Source organism: Chaetodon trifascialis, chromosome 1 (genome assembly GCF_039877785.1).
Source record: "Chaetodon trifascialis isolate fChaTrf1 chromosome 1, fChaTrf1.hap1, whole genome shotgun sequence".
NCBI classification, from domain to species: domain Eukaryota; kingdom Metazoa; phylum Chordata; class Actinopteri; order Chaetodontiformes; family Chaetodontidae; genus Chaetodon; species Chaetodon trifascialis.
Window position 1 is genome coordinate 34080549 of NC_092056.1, and position 26365 is coordinate 34106913.

The following is a 26365-nucleotide window of genomic DNA, read 5'->3' on the forward strand; positions in this document are numbered from 1 at the left end:
GATATTGGAGGCGGTGCAGAAGCTTTGCGGAAGTCTGTGAAATCGGAGTCATATGACCAGGCAGGCAACCGGAGAAAATGCTACCAAGACATGGATAAAATTCCTGGGACACGGTGAATAACATCCACAGCGAACGCGGTAACACTGCTCATAAATCCTATTCAGTTATAGGCTTTGGCCATTGATTTTCACCGTAACGAATATTCGAGGCCACGCATTCCCGTTTATCAGTTAGTGGTTAAGCTACCAGAAAACAAGTCAGGTGTTTGTCTTACTCTACATTAACAAATGAATAATCGTTAGTGATTTAACTGTTGATACCACTGTACCTCCTGACCGTTTGTGTGAATGTGTCCTCAGATGGAGGAGATTAAAGTGTCTCCTGACTACAACTGGTTCAGAAGCACAGTGCCGCTGAAGAGAGTAAGTCCCTCATCGTTTCCACTCTGTTAGGTGGTGTGTTTTCTCGGGGCCCGCTGCTTTCGGCAGGGCAGCAACTGCACAGCAACGCGTAACGTGTGCAAGTAATAATATGACAAAACTACAGAAACTCAGAAGCTTTACAATGAACAACATTCCCAGTAAATAGAAATGACAATCCACTGAAAATGAAGACCAGGTCAGAATTCTTCTTTGTCCTGTTTCCTGATGGATTCTTCCAGTGTCCCAGTGATAATGAAGCTGTGTTATTCAAAATTGTTTGGTGTTCAACATATTGCTGCTTGATCATTTGTAATTGAGCATGGTTAAATTTGCATATCTCTGTGATAACAAAAGGTTATGTATTGTGAATTGTGTTGAGATTTCAGACTGCATTGTACTGTAGAGAGTATTTCAGGAGGTTTCAGTTCAGTGTTGCTGGATTTCACCGATGCAACATACAATCAAACCTGCACACTCCTTGTAAATGTAGCCCAATGTTTTTCTATCTAGGTGAGGTCTTTTTCTTCATCTGCCATCAGTAAGTGTGCTGAAATACTAGATTTTTTCTCCAGTCTATTATGGGCCGTGATGTTGACCTTCTCAAATTAACATATGCAGAGCGTTGTCATAAATACATTTGTTTTCTTTTACCAGGATTCATGGGACACAAATGAAGTTGAATTTTAGATACAGCTGAGGAGAATTAAACACAAACTTACCTCATTTTCTGATTCTATTGTCGCAGACTGCAGAGCACCCAAAGAGAAACGGCTTCCCAATTGAGTCCAATTGCAATGATTAACATGAAATGAAATGAAAATAATCTCAGGCCATTTACTTTTCCTGACGTGGAAAGCAAATTCAGAATTGAAGGGCATCAGGGGGAACATGTAATTAGGTGTAAGAACACAGTGGGGACATTGATTAATGGAAGTTTTAATCATTTGATTCTTCTTCTTTTGGAGCCCAAGCCACTTCAACTCTAAACAATACCAGCAGTATCTGAATTACACTGGTTGTATCCATGATGAAGAAAAACATCAGTTAACAGGTGATTCCAAACTTCTGAACGGTTGTGCACGTCATCGTTTATTCACTTAGCCCGTGACCACTTGCTTTTCTCCACACACCAGTTCCACTGCTCATACGACAGGAAACACTTTTTCCACATGCTCTGTGTTTACGTGCTGAGCTGCAGTGGAGCGACGTAGCACAGAGGGAATTTTAAACTAAAAAGTAAAGCCTGAGTGCTATATTGCCAATATTAGCTCACTGCTTATTAAAAATGTTTATTAATATTATGGGTTGTGTAAAGAAAATTAATATCTACTAATCATCACGAGGGAACTTAAATATCAATATTACTGTTAACCTCAAAATCCTTATCAGTTGGCCTGTTGTAAACATACTGGTACTTAGGAAGGTCTCCTCTTGATGTGTGTAACTCACACTGTTGAAATCTCAAACTTAACTTCAGACAATATATTGAATATAGAATATATTGTCAAATGAAATGAAGTCTTTATTTTTGTCACCCATCACTTCTATTGAAAATATATTATGATTTCTGAACCAGGTGGATTTGTAGCAACAGTCAGTGACACAATGAGCTGAGTGAGATGTGAGACACACATAAAGAGGCACAGCGGTACAGTTTATTCATTTTATACATGGAGAAAGTTGCATGACAAAATATTCCCATGAAAAATTACTGTGGCAGGCTTCTAGAAAAGACAACCTCAACTGGGTTTATAGCAGTGCACACTGTAAACATTGAAAAGACATTTGAAAGCCAGTTTGAGAAGAGACTTCTGGAACATGATGGACTTTGCTCACCTTGCCCTGTTCACTGTTTTTCTCTCCACCAGATTATCGTTGACGATGATGACAGTAAGGTGTGGTCGCTGTATGATGCCGGCCCCAAGAGCATCAGGTGTCCGATCATCTTCCTGCCTCCAGTCAGTGGGACAGCTGAGGTATTCTTCCAGCAGATGTTGGCTCTGACGGGGTGGGGCTACAGAGTCATCTCAGTGAGTTTGTGACTGAAAGAAAACACAGTGACTTCTTCGTTTTAACAGCTTCACATATACTAAGGCTGCAGCTAACCATGACATTACACCATTCAACTGCTGATTATTTTCTCAATGAATCTGATTGTTTTGTTGATGAAATGTTTGAAGACAGTAATAAATGTGCATCTTCAGTGTCCCTTTCATTTTTTGTGACAGAAAACACAGTACAGTAGAAGATCTGACACACTGGACAAACTCACAGCAGAAGATATTTTGGATTTTTGCTTGATAAATACCTAAAATGGTTAATCAATTATCAATTTAATTTCTGCATGAGGACTAATCTATTAAGATAAGCCAAGAGATAAGACTTTATTGATCCCACACCGGGGAAATTAATTTGTTACAGCCATCAAGTATTAAAAAAGTAACAACAGAAAAAAACTGTTGCACAGAAGGGTCAAGATAAAGAGCATACAGGATACAGAATTACAGTTAATATTTAGGGCAGTGAATCATAGATGTGATAGAGGTCTGTTGTTGGTTCATTTAAGTCCTGTTTAAAAAGCTTTGTCATCTCCTGTGAGAATGTGAAAATGTTGAGTAAGCTCATAAATTACTTACTCATGTCACTGAGACACTAAATAATAAACTTCTCTGTGTTTTCTCCAGCTGCAGTATCCAGTGTACTGGGATCTCATAGAGTTTTGTGACGGTTTCAGGAAACTTCTCGATCACCTTCAGCTGGATAAAGTAAGTCTGTCTTTTCCTCCTGCTTCAAAGCTGACTCATCTCTTTAAATTAGAGTAGATGATCACTGTTACGGATCAGGATGGTTAGTATTGTTATATCACCAGAACTGTAGCAAGCTAAGTTACAGCAACATGGCAGTATTTTGTGTTGAATTTGGGGAAACCAATTGTTTCAGTTGTGTTAAGTTATTGAAATGATCCTGGTTTGGTTATTTTATCAAAAAAACCTCCAAAAGTGTGCGACTTTTGCTAGAAAACCAACACTTCCAGAGGGGTGCCAATAAATAATGTAAAGTAAAATGTAGTTGGTTGTGTGACTCACATCTTGAAGGTTCTTAAAGATTACTCTAGCCTAAAGAAATGAACAGACCATGGGGGGCTTATCCCCAGCCACTCAGTTTCATCTTAGCACCGATCAAGAGCCCAGATCATTTAGAGGAGAGCTGCCAGTGATGGCTGTGTCTGATATCTTGTTCCTGACTCAAGGGCTATTCAGTCAGGTGCAGTGTCAGAGGATGCCGGGTAGGTGCCTGAATGTAGGTCCTTTAGATAGTTCTCAGTGATAACCTATTTGGAAGGACTGAGAATCAGACCCTTAAGACAGAGAGCCAGTCCAGTACTACCTGTACAAGGGGATAGTCATACAAATGTGTGTGTGTGTGTGTGTGTGTGTGTGTGTGTGTGTGTGTGTGTGTGTGTGTGTGTGTGTGTGTGTGTGTGTGTGTGTGTGTGTGTGTGTGTGTGTGTGTGTGTGTGTGTGTGTGTTTAGAATGTATAGAAATGAAGAAGAAAGCAAGGAAACAATACTTAAAACTGCAATAACATTTTCACCAGACAAGGAAAATTATGTCAATTATATTAAAAATGGGGGTGGCACAGTGGCGCCGCAGGTAGTGCACGTGCCTCACAGCAAGAAGGTTGCCAGTTTGATCCCCAGGTTCAATCTAAAAATGTCCTTAGGTGTGAGTGTGAGCGTGAATGGTTGTCTGTCTTGTGTGTTGCCCTGCGACCGGTCCAGGGTGTTCCCTGCCTCTCGCCCGTTGACAGCTGGGATAGGCTCCAGCCCCCCCGCAACCCCCGAAAGGGATAGTTGGTATAGAAGATGAATGAATGGATGAATGAATATTAAAAATGGATAGCTACTATTACTAACAGGAATTATGCATGTGATATTAACAGGAATGGGAATCTTGTAATCATGTATTGAGTCCAACCTAAGGAGAATCCTCAGTGTCAGTTTATGTTCCACTTGATGCAAGAGGCACAAGGCTGCAGGTGCATCAAGTAACACATAAAAACTCTTTGAACAAGAGAAAGAGAAAGACACAGAGACAGAAACAGCATATTAGCTGGGTAAGAACTCTGTGTAGGTCTCTAAAGTGATTCTTGAAGAGTTCAGTGATTGATTCCAGCACAGTGAGAACGCAGGAGGAGAGTTTAGATTGAGATTTCCTGCCTTGCAGCAACAGTTGAACGAGTAATTTTGCAAATTGAGGGAATCCAGGTTGGTGCTTGCTGTTCTAGTGGTCTAGCACTGTTGGCAAGCAAAAGTGTCTTGAACTTAATTTGAGCAGCAACATGGAGTCAGTGGAGAGTAATGAAAAGTGGAGTGACATGAGGTGTTTTTGGTTGCTGCATCTTGTGGCAAAAACATGACGGACAGCTGTACCATCTGTCTGAATATTATAGAAATATAGAGACACAAGCTGACCCATGAATGGGACTGTCATTAATGTGGGCATGTTACCTGATCACATTTGTGCACACTGTCTCTCTGTTTAATTATGATCTGAACCTTCAGGTCCATCTGTTTGGGGCATCTCTGGGCGGATTCTTGGCTCAGAAGTTTGCTGAATGCACACACATGTCTCCCAGAGTGCACTCACTGATACTATGTAATTCATTCAGTGATACTTCCATCTTTAATCAGACATGGACAGCAAACAGGTGATTTTTCTGATTCCATCACATTTTTCTGATTCCTCTGAATATCAACATTCATTATTAATGTTTGGTTTCAATGTTCCTGCTCAACAGTTTCTGGATGATGCCAGCATTTATGTTGAAGAAGATTGTTCTTGGAAACTTTGCTAAAGGACCTGTGGATTCTAAAATGGCAGATGCAATCGACTTCATGGTGGACAGGGTAAATATGACATATATATGGTGTATATGTGTTTGTATGTGTTACTGATTGTTGTTAGAGTAATGTGTCACTACACTATAATACCTCTTGATTAGATTTTCAAGGTAAAGACATGAAGTTAAATTCTGTTGCATGTGAGCGTGATGATCATGCCGGCATCAAGCCTTCGTCGGTCTTCAGTAGAAATTGAACATCCACCACTTTGTAATCATGCACATGTTAATGCCTATTCCTTGATATTTTGGTGAACACTGGTCTCTGTCCTGTGTTATCCTAGTTTTGGAAAATTTATGGCTGTTCTGTCGCATTTCACACCAGGCATTTTTACACAGTTTGCAGCATGTTTGTTCGACACTTTCAGGAAGAGATGTCAAGCAGCAGTGATGTGCAAATTGCACGTAGCGCTCTCTACCACTGCGCTCCCCTTGGAAACAGCAGGGAACTACACCTCTAAATGACATACAAGGGTTTCGACGCTGTATGGCTGTATGGTTGCACACACTTATTCAATAGTGCAATGTTAAGATAGATACCTCTTATGTCCTCATTTGAGGCCACTGAAATAACTTGAGTAGTAGCTTAGATGTGGGTAACTGTTTTGTCACATTGCTTTTTATGTAGTCTCACATAGCCACACCTAACATTATCTCCATACTGCAACACAAGCTTGGCTATACTTTGGGTTTCCTGTCGAGCTACTCCTGTCTTTCCCTCCCCATGTTCTTGATTGTAGTGTCTGTGATCCATTTAAAAAGATGTGATGCATGGATGAAAATGAACTCTGTAAAAACAATGGCAATCAGTGACATCCCAACCCTGGTCAGGACCGCATTTCTCAATACTGAAACACCAAGCAACACACAAGCTGGTTTTAGATGTACGGGCATCTGGCCTTTCAGTGCAGACATTTTTCAGGAATGTGACTATGTACAATCACAGACTGCCCTGAGCCATCTTTCTCTCTGGCCTCCTACCCATCTGATCAGCCAGCTTAACTCTCCACCTCAGCTAACCTCACGACCCAAGCCTCCACCTCAGCTAGCCAAGCAGCCCCAGTTTCCTTTCCAGTTGACCAGACAGGCCAAGCATCATCTCAGACTTACTTGACCCATCAGGAAAAGGAGAATCAACAGGACCAATCAAGTCATGCGTCAGCTGCTCAACAGGGTTTCAGTCCATCTGCTCTCCATCCATGTCCCAAAGCAGGACCAAGGAAGACTCCCAGTGGGAGAGAAAGAAGAGATAATCAGAAATCCTGACAGATACACTTGTGAAACAGGCACTTAAAGAGGAAGAAAAGAAGAGGAGCTCTGGGAAAAGTGGAAAAGAAACAACAAAAGAAAACAAAGCAAACGAACTAAAGGCCCCAGCCCAATGACCAAGAGGATTCTGAAACCTCTGATGATGAAAGTTTTTGAATTGTGTGCTTGAAACACTTTTTAAACTCAATGCCAGAAGAAGTGTGGGTCAAGTGTCAGTTCTGGGCCAACACAGCCTGCACCCCAGGGGCACCAATGTCTGTGTTTGCCACAGCTGTGACAGTGATTCGACCCTTATGTGACACAATACAGTCCACACCACTCACACAAACACACACCGAGGAATGGTTTTTGTGCTAAATTTAATGTTTTAAAAGAAGTAAGTTATTTGTCACTTTAAATTGTTCACTTTATTGAAAATGAATGGTTTCACATAAATTAGATAATGTGGATCTTAGCACAAATAAGCAGTGAGTTACTGATGTTAAAGTGTTACCATCGCTGGTTTCCCCAAATGCAGTATATGACAAAAATACAAGCATGTCCCACTGCGTTCAGTCACACTGTGCAGCAAGAAGGCATGCTTTTCTGTCTATCCTGATCCACAATCCTCAGTGCAGTGGAAGATGCCGATAGCAGGGTTCATACAAATTCTTGGCATCCATTCCAAATCCATACTTGTATTTCAAATTTCACTTAACTTGACCTTGGGGGTGCTGTTGGGGGAGACGGGGCGTCCCCCTAATATAATGGTTGGGGAAACACTGAATTTGTTTAATTTTAAGAGTGCTAAGCAGCAGCTTAGAGGAGCCCATGCTGCAGATTGTTGGGACAAGGTTTGAGGAGTCAGAGTAGTTATAAAGCTTTGAAATTTGCATCAGCTGGCCTTTTCCTAACAATGACTTTGAACAAGTTAATGAAGGTCAAAGACCTTGGTAAAAGTTGCCTGAGAACTCAGGTTTTGCATGGTGCTCTTTTTTTCACTCTGAAATTTTACAAAACAAAAATAAGTCACTAATATCGCTTAAAATGTTTGAAGACGATATTTCATCTTTAACTTCATGAGTTCTGGAGATCATCCTCGGGTTACCTGGAGATCAAACTGCTCCACTATCATGAAAGATGTTCCAGTTCTGTTCTTTCTGCTCCGAAGAGCAAGGATCCCTCACTGAAGTCTTTTATCAGACAGACACACCTCCTTATTAGAAATCTGTCACTGATTGGACTAATCTGATTCTGCATCACAACATCACTGTTTGCTACCAAAGTGATCTGGCTGTGAGCCAGCTGTGTCGCCATCATCAGAAACTGATGGTGACAGTTCAGCTGCATGTTTTCCTACATCTCTCCTGGTCTCTTCAGCAGGAGGGACAAATGACAAATGAGAAATATCCTTAAACAGCAGACATGAGATTAATATCCATCCTGTCATCTCACTATTGGAAATAAAGAAGTCTATTTCCCAAAATATTGAACAACTACTTTTAACCAGGTAAACCCTTGCTTTGTTTAAATGTAAGTATGTAATGTCTTTATGTTAACCTCTGCCCTCAATGTATTATGTGTGCTGCAGTTGGAGAGTCTGAACCAAAGTGAGTTAGCATCGCGGCTAACACTCAACTGTCAGAACTCTTACGTGGAGCCACACAAAATAAAAGATGTTGCTGTGACCATTATAGATGTAAGTGGTAAAGCATCTCCTCCCATCAGGTATTTATTCATCTATATTTTACTGCAGTAACTTCAGTCATGTTTTCTCTGTGAATGGTGTGGAGGTGTTTGATCAGAGTGCTCTGTCTCTGGAGGCGAAGGAGGAGATGTATAAGTTATATCCTAATGCAAGACGAGCTCATCTGAAAACAGGAGGAAACTTTCCGTACCTGTGCAGGAGTGCTGAAGTCAACCTCTACATACAGGTACACTCATTTACTAATAAATAATGATGGTACTGCTTTACTAACTGCATCCTGCAGGTAGAAACATGTTGATAATCTGGGTCAGGGGTGTCAAACTCAAGCACACAGTGGACCAAAATTTAAAAAATTGTTCCAAGTTGAGGGCCGGACTGGATCAGTGTTTGTTGTAAACTGATTGAAATGACCTTATTCCACATGTTGAACGTGAAACTAACACGGCCTATAAGTTGTACCCGTTGCGTTTAGCCATTCTAAGTCAAAAGTGGAGAAAAAATGTCTCACTCTTGCTTCATCATCAACAGATGGATATGTGGATCTGCCTAATAAATATGATTAACTCCAAACCCCCCCTAAATTTTCCCTTTAACTGATTGAAATTGTCATAGTAGACTGACTGGAGTGTCTGTATCCTTTAGTAGAAACACAAGTTGGTCTGATTGCTCTGATCCTGTTCATGTCTTAGTGCTACACTTACATAGTGCAATGCAGTGATGCCGTACAATCAACAACTTGCAGTAGGCTTGTGCCAAGTCAGAACATCTTTCAACGACTAATGTCTTTAGTGTCTGCCCTACTGTGCATTTAGAGATGTTTTGGTAGAGCAGCATGTCTGAGCCCGGTTAAAAAGTACAAATGATAAGCACATTTTAAATCCTTAATGACAAACCAGTTTGTGGTCTCTGTTCCATGGATCTGATACCCTGTATCTAGGTGCGTGCCTGCCGAGTGTGTAGTTGAGTGAGTGAGAGTGCGGGTAGTAGAAAAGTGGCAGTGAAAGTCACCAGAGCACAGGAAAAGGTTAGCATTAATTAGGAACCTACAGTATAGATTACATTGTGTCATGCTGCTGTCTCTCAAGATCAACAAAAATATTGTCTGCTGCTTCCCAACTGCTAGATTGGGCAGGTGAAAGGAGTTAGCCCAGGAGGAAACAAACACTTCTCTGGCGAGCAATACACCTGTGTAGAATGATCGAGGCAAGGCTTTCGCCGTTTTATCAGTAGGGGTGTGTGCAAGGGTCATGACTTCACTCGAGGTAGGAGAAAAGGTCTCTGGGGTGACAACTGATTCAGAGGTCTCTCCTGCACTCACGGCTGGTGTAGGCGGGGTGTCATGCGCAGGTGGTGAGGATATAGCTGCCCGAAGATGGCGACGATTCCGCCGAAACACCGCCCCATGTGGTGTTTTGATGAGGTAAGACCTTGGAGTAACACTTTCCTTAGAAACGACCGCTGGTGTCACCCAGGCCTTTTCCTGATCCAGCTTAGTGAAAACTTCCGGTTGAAGTGGTGGGAGAGGTCTGGCACCGTGGCGGCGGTTGAAATAGAAAGCCTGTTTCGCCTTCTCACCAGCGTCTTTCTGTTCAACAGTCTTTTTGCTAGGCCATTTAGGCCGAAGATTCTTCTCAAGTGTGGGGAGTGTCGTTCGGATCTTTCTCCCCATTAAGAGTTCTGCTGGGCTGACTCCTGTGGTGGTACAGGGAGTAGATCTATAGCATATTAGGGCTAGAAGCGGGTCCTCCTGGCTGAGGATTCTCTTGGCAGTCTGTACTGCTCTCTCCGCATGGCCGTTCCCTTGAGGATGGTGAGGACTCGACGTGATGTGTCTGAAGTCCAGCTCTCTGGCCAGCTCTTGGAATTCTGCACTGGAGAATTGGGGACCATTGTCGCTCACAACTTTGTCCGGGATTCCAAACCTAGCAAAGGTTGCTTTAAGTCTCTGAATAACCTGAGTGCTGGTAGTGGACGGAAGGTGCAGTACCTCCAGCAACCGTGAGTAGTAGTCTGATACGACAAGGTAATTGTTTTTGTTGTGTTCACAGAGGTCGAGGGCTATTCGTCTCCATGGACAATCAGGCAGAGGTGTAGAGATGAGTGGCTCTTTCTGCTGCGTTCGCTTTTGTCGTTGGCATGTGTGACACGACATCACTGTGTTTCAGTTCTGCAGAAAGTCCTTGCCGCCAGACTGATGAATTTGCCCTGTCTCTACACTTTGTTAGCCCCTGATGTCCATCATGTATTCTCTTTATGATGTCCGTTCTCAGCGACTGTGGAATGATGATCCTGTTCCCACGTATGAGCAACCCATCAGCCTCTGAGAGTTCACTTTTGACTGTCATGTATGCTCTGACCTCCTGTGGCACGTTTCCGCTGTATTCCGGCCATCCTCTTCTAACATGTTTGATGACTGACTGTAGTTCACGATCAGCTGCAGTGGCCATTTTGATGCTCTCCATTCTGCTCGGCGATGCTGGTGTGCCCTGTATCACTGTGGCCACATAACACTCCACGTCACTGTGTGTATCTGTCACTTCTTTTGTGCATGTCTGTGGGCTTCGGGAAAGAGTATCTGCTATGAGAGAGGGTTTTTCCTGGCACGTATTCAGCCTTTGGTTTGTACCTCATGAGCCGCATTAAAAGGCATTGACATCTTAAAGGGACATTGTCAAGACCCCGGTTATTGATAAGTGGCACTAACGGCTTGTGATCGGTCTCGAGTTTGAACTCATCCAGGCCACATAGATACTTGTCGAACTTTTCACACGCCCACACGCCACCTAGGCACTTCTTCTCTATCTGGGCATAGCGTGTTTCAGCCTCAGATAAACGCCTGGAGCAGTAAGCTATCGGCTTCCACTCTTCTCCATGGAGTTGGAGCAGTACAGCTCCCAGTCCAAAACTGCTGGCATCGGCAGACACAGCTGTGGGCCGTGTGACATCATAGAAGGCGAGAACTGGAGCCTGTGTCAGCATCATTTTAATGTCCTCAAAAGCTGATTGCTGTGAGTGGCCCCAGGACCAGACGTTCTTGCTCTTCAGGAGCTCGTACAGTGGTCAGCCTACTGTTGCAAGAGCTGGGACGAACCTCCCAAGGTAGTTCACCATACCCAGGACTCTTTTGAGGTCCTGCACATTTTCAGGTGGAGGTAGCTGGTGTATGGCCTCAACTTTGTCCGGGTTGGGCCTTACCCCTGATTGGTCAATAAGATGACCCAGGAAGCGTAGTTGGCTCTGTCTGAGGGAGCATTTCTCTCTGTTGAGTTTCAAACCCGCTGACACGCTGGAGCACCTTCTCGAGCCGCGCTTCATGTTGCTTCATTGAAGTCCCATACACTAAGATGTCGTCCATGAAGACTTCCACGCCTTCCAGTCCTTCAAGAGTCTCGAGCATCTTCCGCTGGAAGATCTCTGGTGCACTGGTTATGCCGAAAGGCAGTCTTTTAAAACAGTACCTGCCAAACGGCGTAATAAATGTTGTCAGTTTGCAGCTGTCTGGATGCAGTGGAATCTGCCAAAATCCACTGGCAGCGTCCAGGGAAGAAAACACTGTTGCACCGCTCAACTTGGCTGTTATCTCATCTGGGACTGGCAGGATGTAGTGCTTCCTTTTAACTGACTTATTCAGTTTTGTCAGATCCACACATATCCTGGCTTTGCCCGTGTTCTTTTTCAAAACCGGGACCATGGGTGCACGCCATTCAGTGGGTTGGGTCACCCGCTCGATGATCCCGTTGTCCTCCATCCTTTTCAGTTCGTCTTTTACTTTATGAAGCATGGGTAAGGGCACACGGCGTGCAGCATGCACAGCATACGGTACAGCATTGTCTCTTAACTCAATTATGACTGGTTCAGTTTTTAATGTGCCATGCTCACCATAGGCTTGTAGGTGACTGGTGTCGGGCCTCACTTCATCCACTCTCCTCACCAGATTCATCCTTACTGATAGGCTCCGGCTGAGTAGGTTGTTGACTCTGCGTCAACGGACCACATAGGCTGTGAAGGGGTAATCTTTTTCTTTGTGCCTAAAACGGCCCAGACACACCAGCTCTCCTCCAGGGCTGTCCAGGAGAGAATGTGTGGAATGTGTCTTCACTTATGACAGTGACATCCACTGCTGTGTCGATTTTAAACTGCACGGGAATGGAATCCACCTGTAGCTGCACAGTCCACTATTCATTTGTCTCATCAGCATTTCTCACTGAGCCCAGAAAGTAAGATGTCTGCCCGGCCCTCACAGTCTCTGACACCTCATTCACTGATCTACTGCTGCGGCATGCTCTAGCCCAGTGTCCAACTTTATGACAGTTATGGCATGTAGCTCTCTCTGCAGGACACTTTTCATCTTTTTTATGTTATGCTTTGCCACACCATCCACATTTCTTATCTTTTCCTCCCCATTTTCTGTCTTTAGACTTGCCTTGTTGTTGGTGTTGTGCTTTCCAGTGTGTGTTTTTCCTCTTAAACTGTACCTCCTGTACCGCCCCGACAGTGTCCCCCTGCAGACTCACTTGCGCTGCGACCTCCTCCGATTGCCTGACGGTCTGTATTGTCAGCGCCAGCGTCAAGTTCTCCATCAGCTGAGCTTGCGGGAGAGCTCTCTGTCTAGTATCCCGACAACAATGCGGTCGCGGTTATTCTCCTCTCTGGTCACACCAAACTCACAGTGCTCTGATAAATCATACAGGGCCCGGATAAAACACTCCGCCTTTTCCCCTGGCCGCTGGACTCACTGAAGAAAACATGCCCGCTCATGGATAATATTCCTCCACAGGAAAAAGTAGTCGTCAAACTTCCCTATCACTACGGCAAAGTCATTACAGTCCTCATCTTCAGTGAATGTGAACAACTTGTAAATATTCTCTGCCTCACTGCCCATCGCGTAGATCAGACAGCTCACCTGCACTTCACCTTCATCTTTATTCAGCTTAGTAGCGAGTCTGTACCGCTCAAAGCACTGCTTCCAGTCCAACCACTCCGTCGGCTTATCAAAGGGAAAGTTCGCTGGGGGATTAAACTTCGCCATACCGTTGCACGTCTTTTATTCTTGCTTCTCCATGCATCGAAACACTTCTGACACCATATAGAATGATTGAAGGAAGGCTGTTTCAGTTTTATCAGCTTTATTCTCAGCTCTCACCAACACCTCTCAACAGACAGCAAGCTGTAGGGTCTCTTCACACCGCCAAAACATACGTTTTTTTACCGTACAGCCTCACTGCCGTAAAACATCGTTAACTGTCGTAATAGTCAGCATTACTTCACATATGAAACCATCCATTTATGACAACCTGCACACCAAAACTTTGCTCTGCTCTCCATAAAAACAGTTTTCTTACCTTTGGGTATGACAGACTTTCAAATGGGTCCTTCACTGGCACTCATCTTTTACATCGCTTGCAGATAGGCTGTATAATATCCTTATTTTCACCTTTGGCACCCAGAATATCTCTAAAAACAAGATGTTACGTTTTTCTTTGACATTAAGAAGAAGTTGCCCATGCTGGCATTTCACTGCCATGCAGTGACTTATCTCCTCCCTGCTACTCCTGCCACCTCCTGGCGAACAGATCACCTGTCAGCGTTAATCACCACTGAAAACAGTCCCCAACAAATGCACTTTTTCCTCCATCTCGAGGAAATTACTGAGCCTTTTTTGATAAATGAAACTATATATTTGTGATGTGTTTTTAGACATTGAAGTCTTTACTAGGAACCAGTGGGCTTCAAGCTGAGAGCCATAGATAAGAAGTCAGAAAGTGTTAAGAGATAGATTAACACTTTGTTGGTTTGATCTGATTTGCTAACAGTAAGAAAAGAAGATACTGCACAAAGCGAATTTGAGTCATAACGTGACACACATTGTTATCATTCAGCGTGACTTCCCAAGGATATTATTATCTCTGCTGGCCATCAAGAAAATAAATGTCCTCTAGGAATCATAGAAAAAGGAGCGGAACTTGTCTGACAATCATCATGTTTTTGTTCAGTTTCAAAATGGTCTGTAGTCCATAGGTATGCTGCAAACAGGCCTGCTAATGGCTAAATCAGCTTCTTTCATGGGTGCCAATTTTACAACCTGTACTCAAAGTTAAAAGACAGCTTAAAAGAGAATAGCATTATGTACCTGTAGCTGACATTACAACAGCAAATTTGATGAACTTTTACGAGGTCTTGCTCTGCTTTAATGTTTTTCTTTTCTCATAGAAGTTCCCAATTATGTTGCTATTAGCATGTTTCAGATTAGCGACATTTTTCACATTTTCACACAAACAGTGGAATTGGACAGTGAGCTGAATAAAAAAAGAGCAGAAGGAAAAGCAGAAAACTTAAAAATATAAGGATGTAGCTTTGTATGAGATTTAAATTATACAACACCTTCAAGTTCACAGAAGGCCATATTGTTGAACGAGTGCACCTGCAAATATTGTAATGTTTTGTTTGTGATGTGACATGTTTTAATTGATTTGCTCGCTGTTCATGTACAGATTCACTTGCGACAGTTCCATGGGACGAGATATGCTGCCATCAGTCCTGCCATGGTGTCTGCTGAGGAGCTGGAGGTGCAGGAGAGTCACCTGAGCGGTAACCAGGACTCTGTTGACAACCAATGAGACTTTTACTTTGCACGCTCTCCCCTCTGACAATTTCCAACAGTTCCCTTCTCAACAGCACTCTTTTCCTTGAGTGCATCATTTCACAGGACGTTCTTCAGAGCTCAGCAGCGAATCAGCAAGTCAGATGAGAATATTTTGGACAGATGAAGCAATATTTTAATAATGACTCCTACATACATGGTACTGGGCCACTTTGCTTTAAAGAAACGAATGACACCTTGCCTTATATCAAATGAATATGACAAACTGAACTGTTTGCCTCAAATTTTTGATTTTGATCTGTAATATGTAGTGGTTACCACAGCCAGCAGTGAACTGGCTTCCGGTTAACTGAAAGATGGACACACTGGTTATGGAGAAATATATCTTTGTGGATTTCAATGACTTGAAGTAACATTTGTTCTTTTTGTTATAATGTTCATTATTTTGAATTTCATGTTATTTCCACTCATGATGGTGTTGGAAACATGGCTCTGCAGGAAATTGACATGTGAGAAATGTGTAATAACTTTCAAGCCCCAGCACTGCCAAAAAGCTTCAACCTCTAAAATGGAAGTTCTGTTTTTGTTTTTTTCAAACTGCAATTTGTGCTTAGGTGTAAGTGTCGCTGGGTGATTTTGTCATGGATCTTAATATAAAGGAAACAGCCGTGGGCCTCATCCACTGCTCCAAATATTCCTGCAGCTGGAATTTATCACTTTTCTTTCTCTGCCTCTAAACACTTCAGTTGAATAAATGAAAATGTGCTGTGCCTTAAAGATAATGTACACATTCTCTACACTGTGAAACATGTCCTCATGTTTTATTGCTTTATGCTTCATATTTATTCCACATCTTTCATTACAGTACAGTACCAATTCTGTCTACAATGTACAGTGTTTGTGGCTTCTAATGGATCAAATGACATGGAATGTGAAGAGGTTGCTCATAATGACAGAATATATGAGAGAGAGAGAGAGAGAGAGAGAGAGAGAGAGAGAGAGCCCTCACCTATAAAATACTGTACATCATCAAACCTTTAAAAACACCAGAGGAACCAAGTGAAAGTCAAATCAAACTCGAAACAAAAGAAATTGAGAATATTCGTGTGAACTCGGAATCATCAACGATGCACTGCTCTCAGCAAGCCACCACCTTACAGGTAACAACATTTATTAGATCTGAAGTCAAATCACCAAAACTACATTCAAAGTGACGAGTGGATTTCAAACTAATGATCCATTAAAAAAAACGTAAACATCTAGCGTTTGGAGCCCAAAGGAATAAATACAATAAAAGCATTAATGTAAGCTCAAACTTGGAGATTAATTCACTGTTAATTCAAACAGGTGGAAGTCAGAGGTCTGTTGAATTGTGTTCTGTTTAGTGGGTGGATATGAATCAGCAATCTTTCATGACAAAGTAAGGAAATCACCTAAAATATAAAGCTGTCCTCCAATAATTACTGCTCCAAAACACTGGAAGTGGAAGTAGATAAGAAAAGTCTTAGGGTGTTTCGAAGTTGAAAAGTTATGAGTGTGTTGACATCATAATCATTGTCAGTAGAAAAAAGTACCAAAGTCACCCATGCCATTGCGTCTGAATTGGTTTCCATGAATGGACACAAAGATCTGGTGGTCCATCAGATCCTGGACGGCTCGGCTGCAAGATGTCTCCTTGTTTCTGCTGAGCCGACGACTGAAATGCCACTTCCTGCCTGAAGTGGAGGCAATGCCAACATGTGCGCTGCTGTTGTCTGCTGATTCGGGAACATCTGCTGTGCTGCTGCTGGTCGGGTTTGATGTTGATGTACAGATAAGGGGAGGATCAGGAACACCTCCCTGCTCTTTGTATTCAGCTGTCAGTCCTGCAGGGTTTTCTGGAACAAAAGATCTGATCAGTATTGATTGCTTTTTACAAAACAACCTGCTATGCCCTCTTATCCATGCCTTCATTTCTTCAATGTTATATTCTGACTGTGAGAGCTCAATCTACCTTCACTTCTGTCCAGAGGAACTCTGCATTGTTCCCCGTTGCTGGGTTTCACTACAATCACCCCATAGCCTTCATTATTATGAATCACATTGTTCTCCATGGTGATGGATGGCATCACATCCAGCTCATCAGCAAAGTCCTGCACACACACCAAACACAAACATTTCCACATTCAGTCATCAAAAATCAGGAGTAGGCTCACATCACAACAGAAAAACGCTTACTTGTTTTGGGACAGAGCCTTCAGAGCAGTATACAGGTTCAGTTTGGCAATACACAAAAGGGCAGAGTTAGTACACAGCTGGGCGTTGGACCGAATTATTAAAGAACCAATCAATTTTCTTATCTTATGGTTCACAAGTCTGTCGTTACATCCAATTGAAACCCCATGACATACAATACGAAGTTACAAAACACTGTTTCTGGCCATCCTTTATTCACTCTTTGGACCATACACCAGATGGCCATGAATGCTTGAACATTAAGCTTGAGAGGAATCCAATGAATGAATTTAAATGTGAAAGTGAGTCTACACAGGTGACACAGGTTAGGCCACCTGTCCGTTGTATTAATCATCAGCCTCTGTGTGTTGTTTTACAGTTTTTGTCGATTGCTCGAACACTATTGACACATGCTTAGACCAAAGTAACAAAACTTGAAGTTTTTGTTACTTTACCTTAAACACAGTGTAACCATACCCTAAACAAAAGTGCTGCTTTGCACTTTTGTTGCAATTCTGTAACATACTCGCTCTTGCACACTATTTCATACATAAGACATCTTGTTCATAAATTAAATCTCAGGATGCCATTGGGAAAAACACATCCATTCAAAATACACATTGGGTAATTGGAAATACTCACAAATACACACCTGAAAATACTTACTTACAAAACTGAACACCAACCTGCCACAAATAGGTCTCAGCTAAGCAATAGTTGGCTAACGCTCCTTTTGCAACAAAAATTGGTAGTTCTGTGAAACATACAGTACAGTTTGTTCATAATACTGTACCATTGAGATGTTACAGTACTGGGTACAGTATACAGTACACTACTTCAAATATAATAAAGTTTTGTGAAACATGCAGTGATTATATTGGGATGTTTCAGTACTGTGCATGGTATATACAGTAAAGTACAGTATATACATTACTGTAACTGTACTTTAACTAATTCATTCATTCATAAGTATCTCCAGGTCTACAGCGTGGGAACCGTGATGTCATTTTTGTAGAGATTAGAAATAGTGTAAATAGATCAATTTCTTCTTTAATTTTTCTTTATATGGTAGTTAGCTTTGGGGTGGATTTGGGGATAGGCGTAGCTGGTTTTTGTTTGTTTTATGATTTGCCGCCACCTGCCGCCCTCTCCCTTTGTTATTCATTGCTTGTGGTTTTTGTTGTCATTTTTTTTTTTTTTTTGTGGGTTAAATCATTAAACAATAAACGGCGTTTTTTTTGCTCTTTAACATCACAGCACCGTGTTGCTTCCCTTTATCCCAAGTCTTTTCCATCAGAGGGTTGTAACAGTCCTTGGTATTAATACTGAACTCAGTATTTGCTTCCAACAGGCCAAATGTGGAGGAATAGTTTTGTCTTTGCCCACCTTGATGAGGATCCCATCCTTACAGTGATGGATGCCGTTACCAACCAGTTTGCAAACACTGCCGGGGTAAATCTCCACACCAGCCCCCTGCAGACAACACAGAGCAACATAACTGATCACAAATACACATTTACATTCACATTCAGGACCGTTCCTGACACCATCCCAGTGTCTGACGGTGGAGCAGCAGGTAGGTCGCCGGTTCGATCCCCATGTCAGTCCTTTCTGTGTGAAGTTTGCATGTTCTTCCTGTGCTTGCGTGGGTTCTCTCTGGGTACTCCGGCTTCCTCCCACAGACCAAAAACATGCTCATTAGGTGAATTGGTGACTCTAAATTGTCCTTAGGTGTGAGTGTGAACGGTCGTCTGTCTCTGCATGTTGCCCTGCGATCAACTGGCGACCAGTTTAGGGTGTACCCCGGGATAGGTTCCAGCCCCCCCAACCCCCCCCAGCCCCCTCGAAAAGGGATAGTCGGGTATAGACAATGGATGGATGAGAAGACTTTGCAGTTGCAGTGAAAGAAGAATCAACAGCTCATCTGCTTCATCATAGCGGCACACAGACTGTAACCTCATAAAAGGATGCAGGATCCTCTGTGACGTGAAGCCTCAGAGGAGTTTCTACCTGTGATGAGCATCATCTCGCACTCCCCATTGACTAAACAGATGGATGACATGGCAACTCTGAATCCCAACCCCTTCACGTTAATGGGTGGGACGTTTGCAAAACTAAAAAAATACAGCAGTCATGCACATGTCAAATAGATTTTTCTCAAACATAGTTTCTGTCATTTTAGGTCCTTCTAATCATCGGGTATATGTTTAAATGATCTTAGCTGATATTTTGTGCTACAAAAAGCAGGTGTGACATCATAAATGACAACTGAGCCCTGTTCGCAATGGAGTTGGGCAGGTTAGGGTTAAGCCCAGATTACTTGGCACAGCAGCGTTTGAGACACATTGTTCAGCTGTATATACAGTCTATGGCACATACCTTGGAACCATACAGGTCACACATGTTCATGGTGAGATGGGCTGATGTTCGGACAATAACTCCTGTGGTCTCACACTGCAGCACGCAGTTTTCCATGTTCAGTGTGCCCTGTCGCACACCTGACAGAAAGCAAACAGGAGAATACACACCAGGAGAAAGTCAACATGTCAACAGACTGTTATTTTACACACAACAGTTATCATCATCTTGTGGCTGCAACTGAGATATGCTTCATCACGCTGTGCCAGGAGTCTTTGTCCTTCATGAACTTTGGTAGGTCCTCAATTTCCTGTTGCGTGTCTCTGCCAACAACACCAATATATGTTGAGTGGTCTTTGTATTCTATGAGCATCTGATGTGCCCTGGGGTTCAGCACCAAATTAGTGGCCAGCAAAACTTGTTCTATGTTGAGAACAAGTGCAGAGAGGGGTGGAGTGTCTGTCAATCTCTTACTTGGTCTTATGCTCATGCAGCTTGGTGTATGTACCATCAAGGCTATCTTGAGGCTCTTTCTTCATGTACAGATTTCTGCTCCATAGAGAAGAATGCTCATCACATAACTCTGAAGAAGGCCAGCTTTATTGACTTTGAGATACTTAATTGGCAGATGTTGTTGAGCTTGTTACGGGCTCTCCAGGTGTGTCCTTTGTGTGACAGGAAATCCCTCTTACTGTCAGCAACTCAGTGTGCCTGAAGTGACTGACCTCTTTTAGTTGTGTACCATCTACGGAACATATTGGCAGGTGACTTTAATACTCATTGACAGTCATGTACTCAGTCTTTGCACTGACAAACAGACCAACCTTGGCTGCATCATCACATAGCCGATCAGCTGTGAGGGCAAGATCGTCCACATGGTCAAGATCAGTGACAAAGCAGCTTTTGCTGACATTAATGCTGAACTAATGGCTTCTGCTTGATGGTGAAGCCTCTGACTTGGATGGATTTGAGACAACACAGTCGCAAAGAGGCTAGGGCACCTCCCTGACGGATTCCTGCTTTTGTTGGGAACTCCTTAGTTATACTGTCTAAAGCTTGATGGGTTGTTATACATGATAAACTGCAGATGAGAATAATAACAAGGATTATGATAATAAGAACTTCAGGAAAGATTCAGAAGCTGGAGACATCTCTAGTCACACCCTTAACATGGACACAACAGTAGATGAATCCTCTCTCAGATTTTTGTGCTGTCTCTCTGAAGCCTTCACTGCAGTGTCAGAGCTGAACTTACAGTGATTGTACTGATATGGGTATCGGTGTAAATGTGGAAGTTATTCAGTCTTTAAACACTCACCTAAAATGACACAGATTTTGTGAAAACATGAACATAGTGCTTCAGTCTGACCTCCAGAGTCTGTATGTCAAATTGCTGCAGCAGGAGTTACGATGAGCTTTTCACTTAAATCATCGAACTCCATTTTTTCTGTCATGAGAATAAATCACACTGAGTACAAAATCTGAAACACATGATGTTGTAATAGTCGCAACATCAGAGAGTACCACACCATCTTATCAGTGGGTGGCAATTCACCTGTAGGCTGGCATCTGTACATGGTCCTTGACTGGTACTTTGTGTATATGCCACTCATAATGTAGCAGAAGCAGCTGAACAGAACAGATCATTAGAGATGTCTAAGCATCTAACAAAATTTAATTGAAAAGTTTTGTTGATTCTAACCTTTATTTTACTCATGTTGTATGACTATATTTTAGCCTATAACAGGTTGTACAACATCTGCCGGACAGCTTTCTTGGTAAAAGGTCTTAAGAAGTGAAATCATTTACATACGTACATCATAGTGTTCTAAATAGGCTTACACATGAGGAGCCTCGGCAGTTATGGAGGCTTGTCAATTTCTGCCTATACAGCTGGTTTCATGTGTACTTACACAAAATGCCCTCGATAGCATCGTGTTGGATGAACTTAATGTTGAACAGTCTGACATCAGCTCCTGTCGACTCCACAAAAGAGTCGCCCTTGTTTTTCTTCTCAATCACCACCTCATCAGGAAGGCCGAAGCCTGATACACAAGAACCAAGTTGGCAAGAACAAAGAACACTGTCAGTGTACAGCAGCTCTAAAGTAAAGTGGTGTCTGGATTTGTTAGATTTCACTACACACTTGTCAGGTTAAATCCTGAGGGACGTTTTGAATTTAACCTCATTAACATATCCAGATACAGTACTCTCTGAGGAAACCAGTTTACAAACCCAAATACACATGAACAATTCACATATACACGTAAAACATTTCTAAAAAATGTTAGAGAGTTTTGAAATACACAACATTATTATCAGAGACAGTCCACAGCTGAGCAACAACGTTCAACACATTCGTGTTAAAATGTAAGTGTGTTTATCAGCCTTTACACACAGTAAACTCAGTCTGATGTCTTCTGGAAAACAAAAAAAACATTCTTTTTCTTTTTTCCCCAGATACTTTGAGAGATGGAGTCAAATTTCAATACAAATTTAAGTTCTACTAGTTTTATTTATTTTTACCTTATAAAACTTTGAAGATTTTGCTTACTTGTTCATTCAGAATTTCAGTTAACTTTCTAAGAAATGCTGCTGGGAGCTTTTTTAAGATAATGTTGAAAAGTTCTCTTTTGCAGCAATTAATTAACCATATGCTTAAAAGCATTTAAACAAAGTTCTGTGTTTGAATTGTGTTATTCTCAGTGGTGGAAGAAGTACTAGAATCTTTTACCAATACCACAGTGTAAGAACAGACCTCTCTTTTACTTAGAAAAAGAACACAAGTATTAAAAGTAAAAGTGCAGAATATCCCATTTCATTCATCCATGTTATATTACTTTATTTGTGATGCATTTGCACAGAAACATCACAAAGCCAGCCTGTCAAGTTTGGCCATCTTGCCTGCAGGAAATCAAAGATTGTCTAGCTACATTTTCATAGCCCATTAGATGAGCCTGACCTCTGCCTGCAATTCAACTACACTACACCTCTGAAGTGGACTTTTTGAGGTTCTTCACTGACCTATACTGGCATACCAGCTGCTCCATAACAAAACAAAGAGAGAAAAATCTGTGTCGGCTGTGTATCGGCAAGTATGGCTCATAAAACAATCAACAACCTGGGTCAGCAGCAACAAACATGCTCAGGGCATCCCTACTTTATAATACTGCTGGAGATCTTAATCTGTGATAACACATCATAATATATATATATATATATATATATATATATATATATATATATATATATATATATATATATATATATATATATGCACATTGGCCCTGAAAAAACAGGTCAACTGATCTGTAGGTCTGCGCCACCTCATTCACGCACTTTTCTATGGTACTGAATGATTTCGTTCACACAGTATCTGCAGGTCTGAATTATGAACAGCTGCTTCAGGTGATAACTGATTTAGTTTTGGACACATTTAAATCTAAAAAACATCTGTGTCCAGTCCACATTTTCCTATGTTATGGTTCCATGTGACTGATGTGACTGAGAAGAGACATAGCAGGGTCATCAGCCCATTGTACAACATGGTGATTCTTTTATTTACTACCACACTCAGCTACAAGATAAAACAAAGGAGAAGACACAACCCAACAATGAGCCTCTGGAGGTAATAACTGGTTTATAACTACCATCTGAAAAAAAATGGATGGATCATATGTCTGATGATCTCGGTGGAAACAAGATAAAAGCTTTTTACCCTCCATAGTAATAGAATCTGGTATGAAGATGGAGCTGGTGACACTGTAGATCCCTGGGAGAACAATGACCACATCACCCTGATGGCACGAATCCACCGCTGATATTGGGTCTCTATGGAACTAAAGAAACAAATCAATCAAAGTCACACAGCCTGAACTCACCTTCCATGCTTGTAAGTACAGTACAGCTTGAAGCTAAGTCTGTGAACAGTGTTCTCTGAAATCACAGTGCTTTCAGAGAACAGTTTCCTCCCTCTTACTCTCAGGACAATCTAACAAAAGAAAACGTGTCTTTCCTTTTCAAAACACGCAACCATTTCACTTTTGTGAAATGAGACATAGTGCAGCCGGATGTTGTGTGTCTCACTGTGGCTCTGCTGTGGCTCAGTTACGGCTCAGCTGTGGTTTCAATGTCCACTGAAAACTGTATTATGAATGTTCGCAGTTGTTTCAGAGACAAAACGGAGAACACGCAAACTTTAGTGAATTAATGCTAATGAGCTACAGCTGGCTGCACGGTGGCGCAGCAGGTAGTGCGGGTGCCTCACAGCAAGAAGGTTGCCAGTTCGATCCCCGGGTCAGGCGGGGCCTTTCTGTGTGAAGTTTGCATGTTCTTCCCGTGCATGCGTGGGTTCTCTCCGGGTACTCCGGCTTCCTCCCACAGACCAAAAACATGCTCATTAGGTTAATTGATGACTCTAAATTGTCCGTAGGTGTGAGTGTGAGAGTGAATGTTTGTTTGTCCTTACATGTGGCCCTGCAATCGGCTGGCGACCGGTTCAGGGTGTACCCCGCCTCTCGCCCATTGAAGCTGGGATAGGCTCCAGCCCCCCGCAACCCCGAAAGGGATAGGCGGTATAGATAATGGATGGATGGAGCTACAGCTGAGCTAATCTACTCCTGCTTATGTTTATGGTTTTAACTGGTAAAAGTGACAGTCAAAGCTGGCTGAACATGAGGAGCAGCCATCAAAATGTTTTGACTAGTGCTGTCAATCAATTAAATTGTTTAATTGCGATTAATCTCATGAATGTCGTAATTAACTTGCGATTAATTGCAAATTAATCACACATTTTTATCTATTCTAAATGTCTCAATTATCATTTTAATACTCTTATCAACATGGAAAGTGGATAGGCTTGCTTTGTGTAAATGTTTTTTTTACTGAAAACAACAACGTGTAGTGTTACATTTCACAGTAACATTCTCACTTTGAGCAGTCATTCACATTTGAATGAATCAAATCTCACACAATATAAAACTGTCAATAAACAGATGACAAAAAAATAAATACTTGGTTACAAAAAAGCCCCTTCAACAACGCTTTCATAGGGATCGAAACAGAGTGATACAAAATAAAGTTACAAAGCGCACATCATTGTAAACTAGGACTCAGGCTATAGTGCAGTTAAACCATGGCTTAAACTTTCCTTTCTTAAGTTTCCTCTGAACATAACAGCATCCATATGCCTCTGTGGAAAGCCATCCATTGTCGCCTGGTTTTGACAAGGAGGCGGTAGAGAATTCGCATTCGCTGGGTGTTTGGCCATCAAGTGGTTTTTCACACTGGATGTCGACCCATGTGGCAACTTTTTTGAAACTAAACTTTCCATTCAGAATCTTGTTCGCATCCATTTCGCCGTTTCCCGCTTCACATCCACACAAACCGGTAGCCTACTCTTTTACAAGCAGGCAAGACCAAACACGTGCGTGGGGGCATGCCTATTGTTTTGTTTCCGGTTTACAATCGGATCCTGTAGTTTTTCTTACATTACTAGCAGTGGCCACAGCTTATAAAAAACTACAAGTTCACAAGGTCACAAAGGGTGTTAATCTCGCAATAAAAACAATTATGCCGTTAAAATTGATTTTCGTTAACGCAATATTTTTGACAGCACTGGTTTTGACCAAATCGATGATTTGTTAGAGTTTCAGCTGAATGAAACCAGGTATTTTGCAGACCAGGAACCGGATCCAAAATGGACCCGTCTGCTGCAGCCCGACTCCAGTCACACTGCAAGTGTGAGTGGTACTGACCTGAATCTCAGTGTCTTCAGAGGAGCACAGAGGTAGCAGTCTGTCACTGAGGAGGGACTGGAGCTGGATGGTGCTGCAGGAGGCTGTGACCACATGAACCACCTTCATACCTGATGAGTGTTACAAAAGCAATGTGTTAAGGGTGTTAAGGGTGGTAACTACAAATATAACTAATTACTTTTTTCAAACTAAAGAACCCAATTACAATTACCATCTACGAATGGGAGCCACAAAAGTAGAGTCCAGAGCTCAAAACAATCCCCTTAACTCAGACATGTTTTACAACTATAGTATATATATTTTTTAATTTTATATTTTGTACATTCATATTTTATATTTTGTTACATACTGAATTGTAATTTTGGACCAACGAAAGGAGAAAAATAATCAAATATGACCAAGTCCTTTATTTTGGTATTTTTATATAAACTATTCATTGAATTGACAGAAAATGTGCTGTACCATGATATGTATCGTTATCTGGATATGAAATTACCTCCAGTATATTGGGATATGAAATTCTGGTCACATCGCACAGCCCTATTATCAGTGGCAGCATTTCAAAATAAACATTTTCAAGTAACGAAAAATGTACTTATCACAGTAACACGTAATTTTTTGGTGGAATTAATAAGTAATTTTGTTACTTTTCAATGAGGTAACTACTAACTAATTACTATTTTTCAATAACTCACCTGATACCCTGAGCCCACGGCTTTGCACACATTGCTGCCTCGCATTTCCTTTGTAGCCCAGCACATACCTGGACAGGGGATCATGGAGGTAAGGAGGATGAAAATTTTGACGGAGGGTTATATAAGACAGACAGGCAGGGGAAGTAGTGGCAATTGTGCAGGGTATTTGGAGATGGGAACTCTGAACACATCTACCTCAACAGTGGGTTCTCAATGATGTGCAGCTTGCGTTTCAATGTCTCCAGCTGGTCGTACAATTTCAGGCCTTCCACCATGGATATGTTGTCCAGCTCTGAGTCTGAGTCGGTACTGAGGCCACTGCGCAGTACTGAGAATTGCTGAAAGCACCCGGAGCAGTTTTCCAGTAAGGACTGGTACTCTGTCACCAGGCCTGCTGGGACTCTGTCCTCTAAGATGTCATAGTAGCTAAAATAAGACATATTTTTAATTAGGATTAAT

At 42.0% G+C, this 26365-nt stretch overlaps 2 protein-coding genes across 4 annotated transcripts in view; one reads left to right on the forward strand and one right to left on the reverse strand.

Moving 5' to 3' along the window:
* Window positions 1-15774, forward strand: spg21 (SPG21 abhydrolase domain containing, maspardin). Of its 3 annotated transcripts, none has more exons than XM_070964661.1 (9): window positions 1-138; window positions 361-423; window positions 2292-2453; window positions 3108-3188; window positions 4989-5134; window positions 5225-5333; window positions 8166-8273; window positions 8368-8508; window positions 14774-15774. In XM_070964661.1, exons 2-9 carry the CDS (start codon window positions 361-363, stop codon window positions 14897-14899), a joined length of 936 nt encoding a protein of 311 aa, XP_070820762.1. In that variant the 5' UTR covers window positions 1-138; the 3' UTR covers window positions 14900-15774. The 3 variants fall into 3 exon arrangements, with proteins under 3 accessions (XP_070820762.1, XP_070820921.1, XP_070820840.1); XM_070964820.1 differs by having other exon boundaries at window positions 16-138; window positions 2292-2399; XM_070964739.1 differs by lacking the exon at window positions 1-138 and adding an exon at window positions 188-262.
* The window catches only part of shcbp1 (SHC SH2-domain binding protein 1), a 19791-nt gene continuing 9106 nt past the window's right edge, over window positions 15681-26365 (reverse strand). The window contains exons 6-14 of the mRNA XM_070964069.1: window positions 26102-26332; window positions 25907-25974; window positions 25212-25321; window positions 23174-23294; window positions 21369-21500; window positions 19477-19595; window positions 18484-18570; window positions 16877-17015; window positions 15681-16760 (exon numbers count right to left, since the gene is read on the reverse strand). Of these exons, the coding sequence (XP_070820170.1) occupies window positions 16441-16760; window positions 16877-17015; window positions 18484-18570; window positions 19477-19595; window positions 21369-21500; window positions 23174-23294; window positions 25212-25321; window positions 25907-25974; window positions 26102-26332 (1327 nt within the window). The 3' untranslated portion in view covers window positions 15681-16440. The remainder of the gene's footprint in view (window positions 16761-16876; window positions 17016-18483; window positions 18571-19476; window positions 19596-21368; window positions 21501-23173; window positions 23295-25211; window positions 25322-25906; window positions 25975-26101; window positions 26333-26365) is intronic.

Excerpts from the sequence above, each read along its gene's own strand:
- spg21 (XM_070964661.1), top strand. The coding sequence starts at position 361 with ATGGAGGAGATTAAAGTGTCTCCTGACTACAACTGGTTCAGAAGCACA. Across the intron at positions 5,135-5,224 it reads CAGACATGGACAGCAAACAG|TTTCTGGATGATGCCAGCAT; the intron begins GTGATTTTTCTG and ends CCTGCTCAACAG. Across the intron at positions 5,334-8,165 it reads TCGACTTCATGGTGGACAGG|TTGGAGAGTCTGAACCAAAG; the intron begins GTAAATATGACA and ends TGTGTGCTGCAG.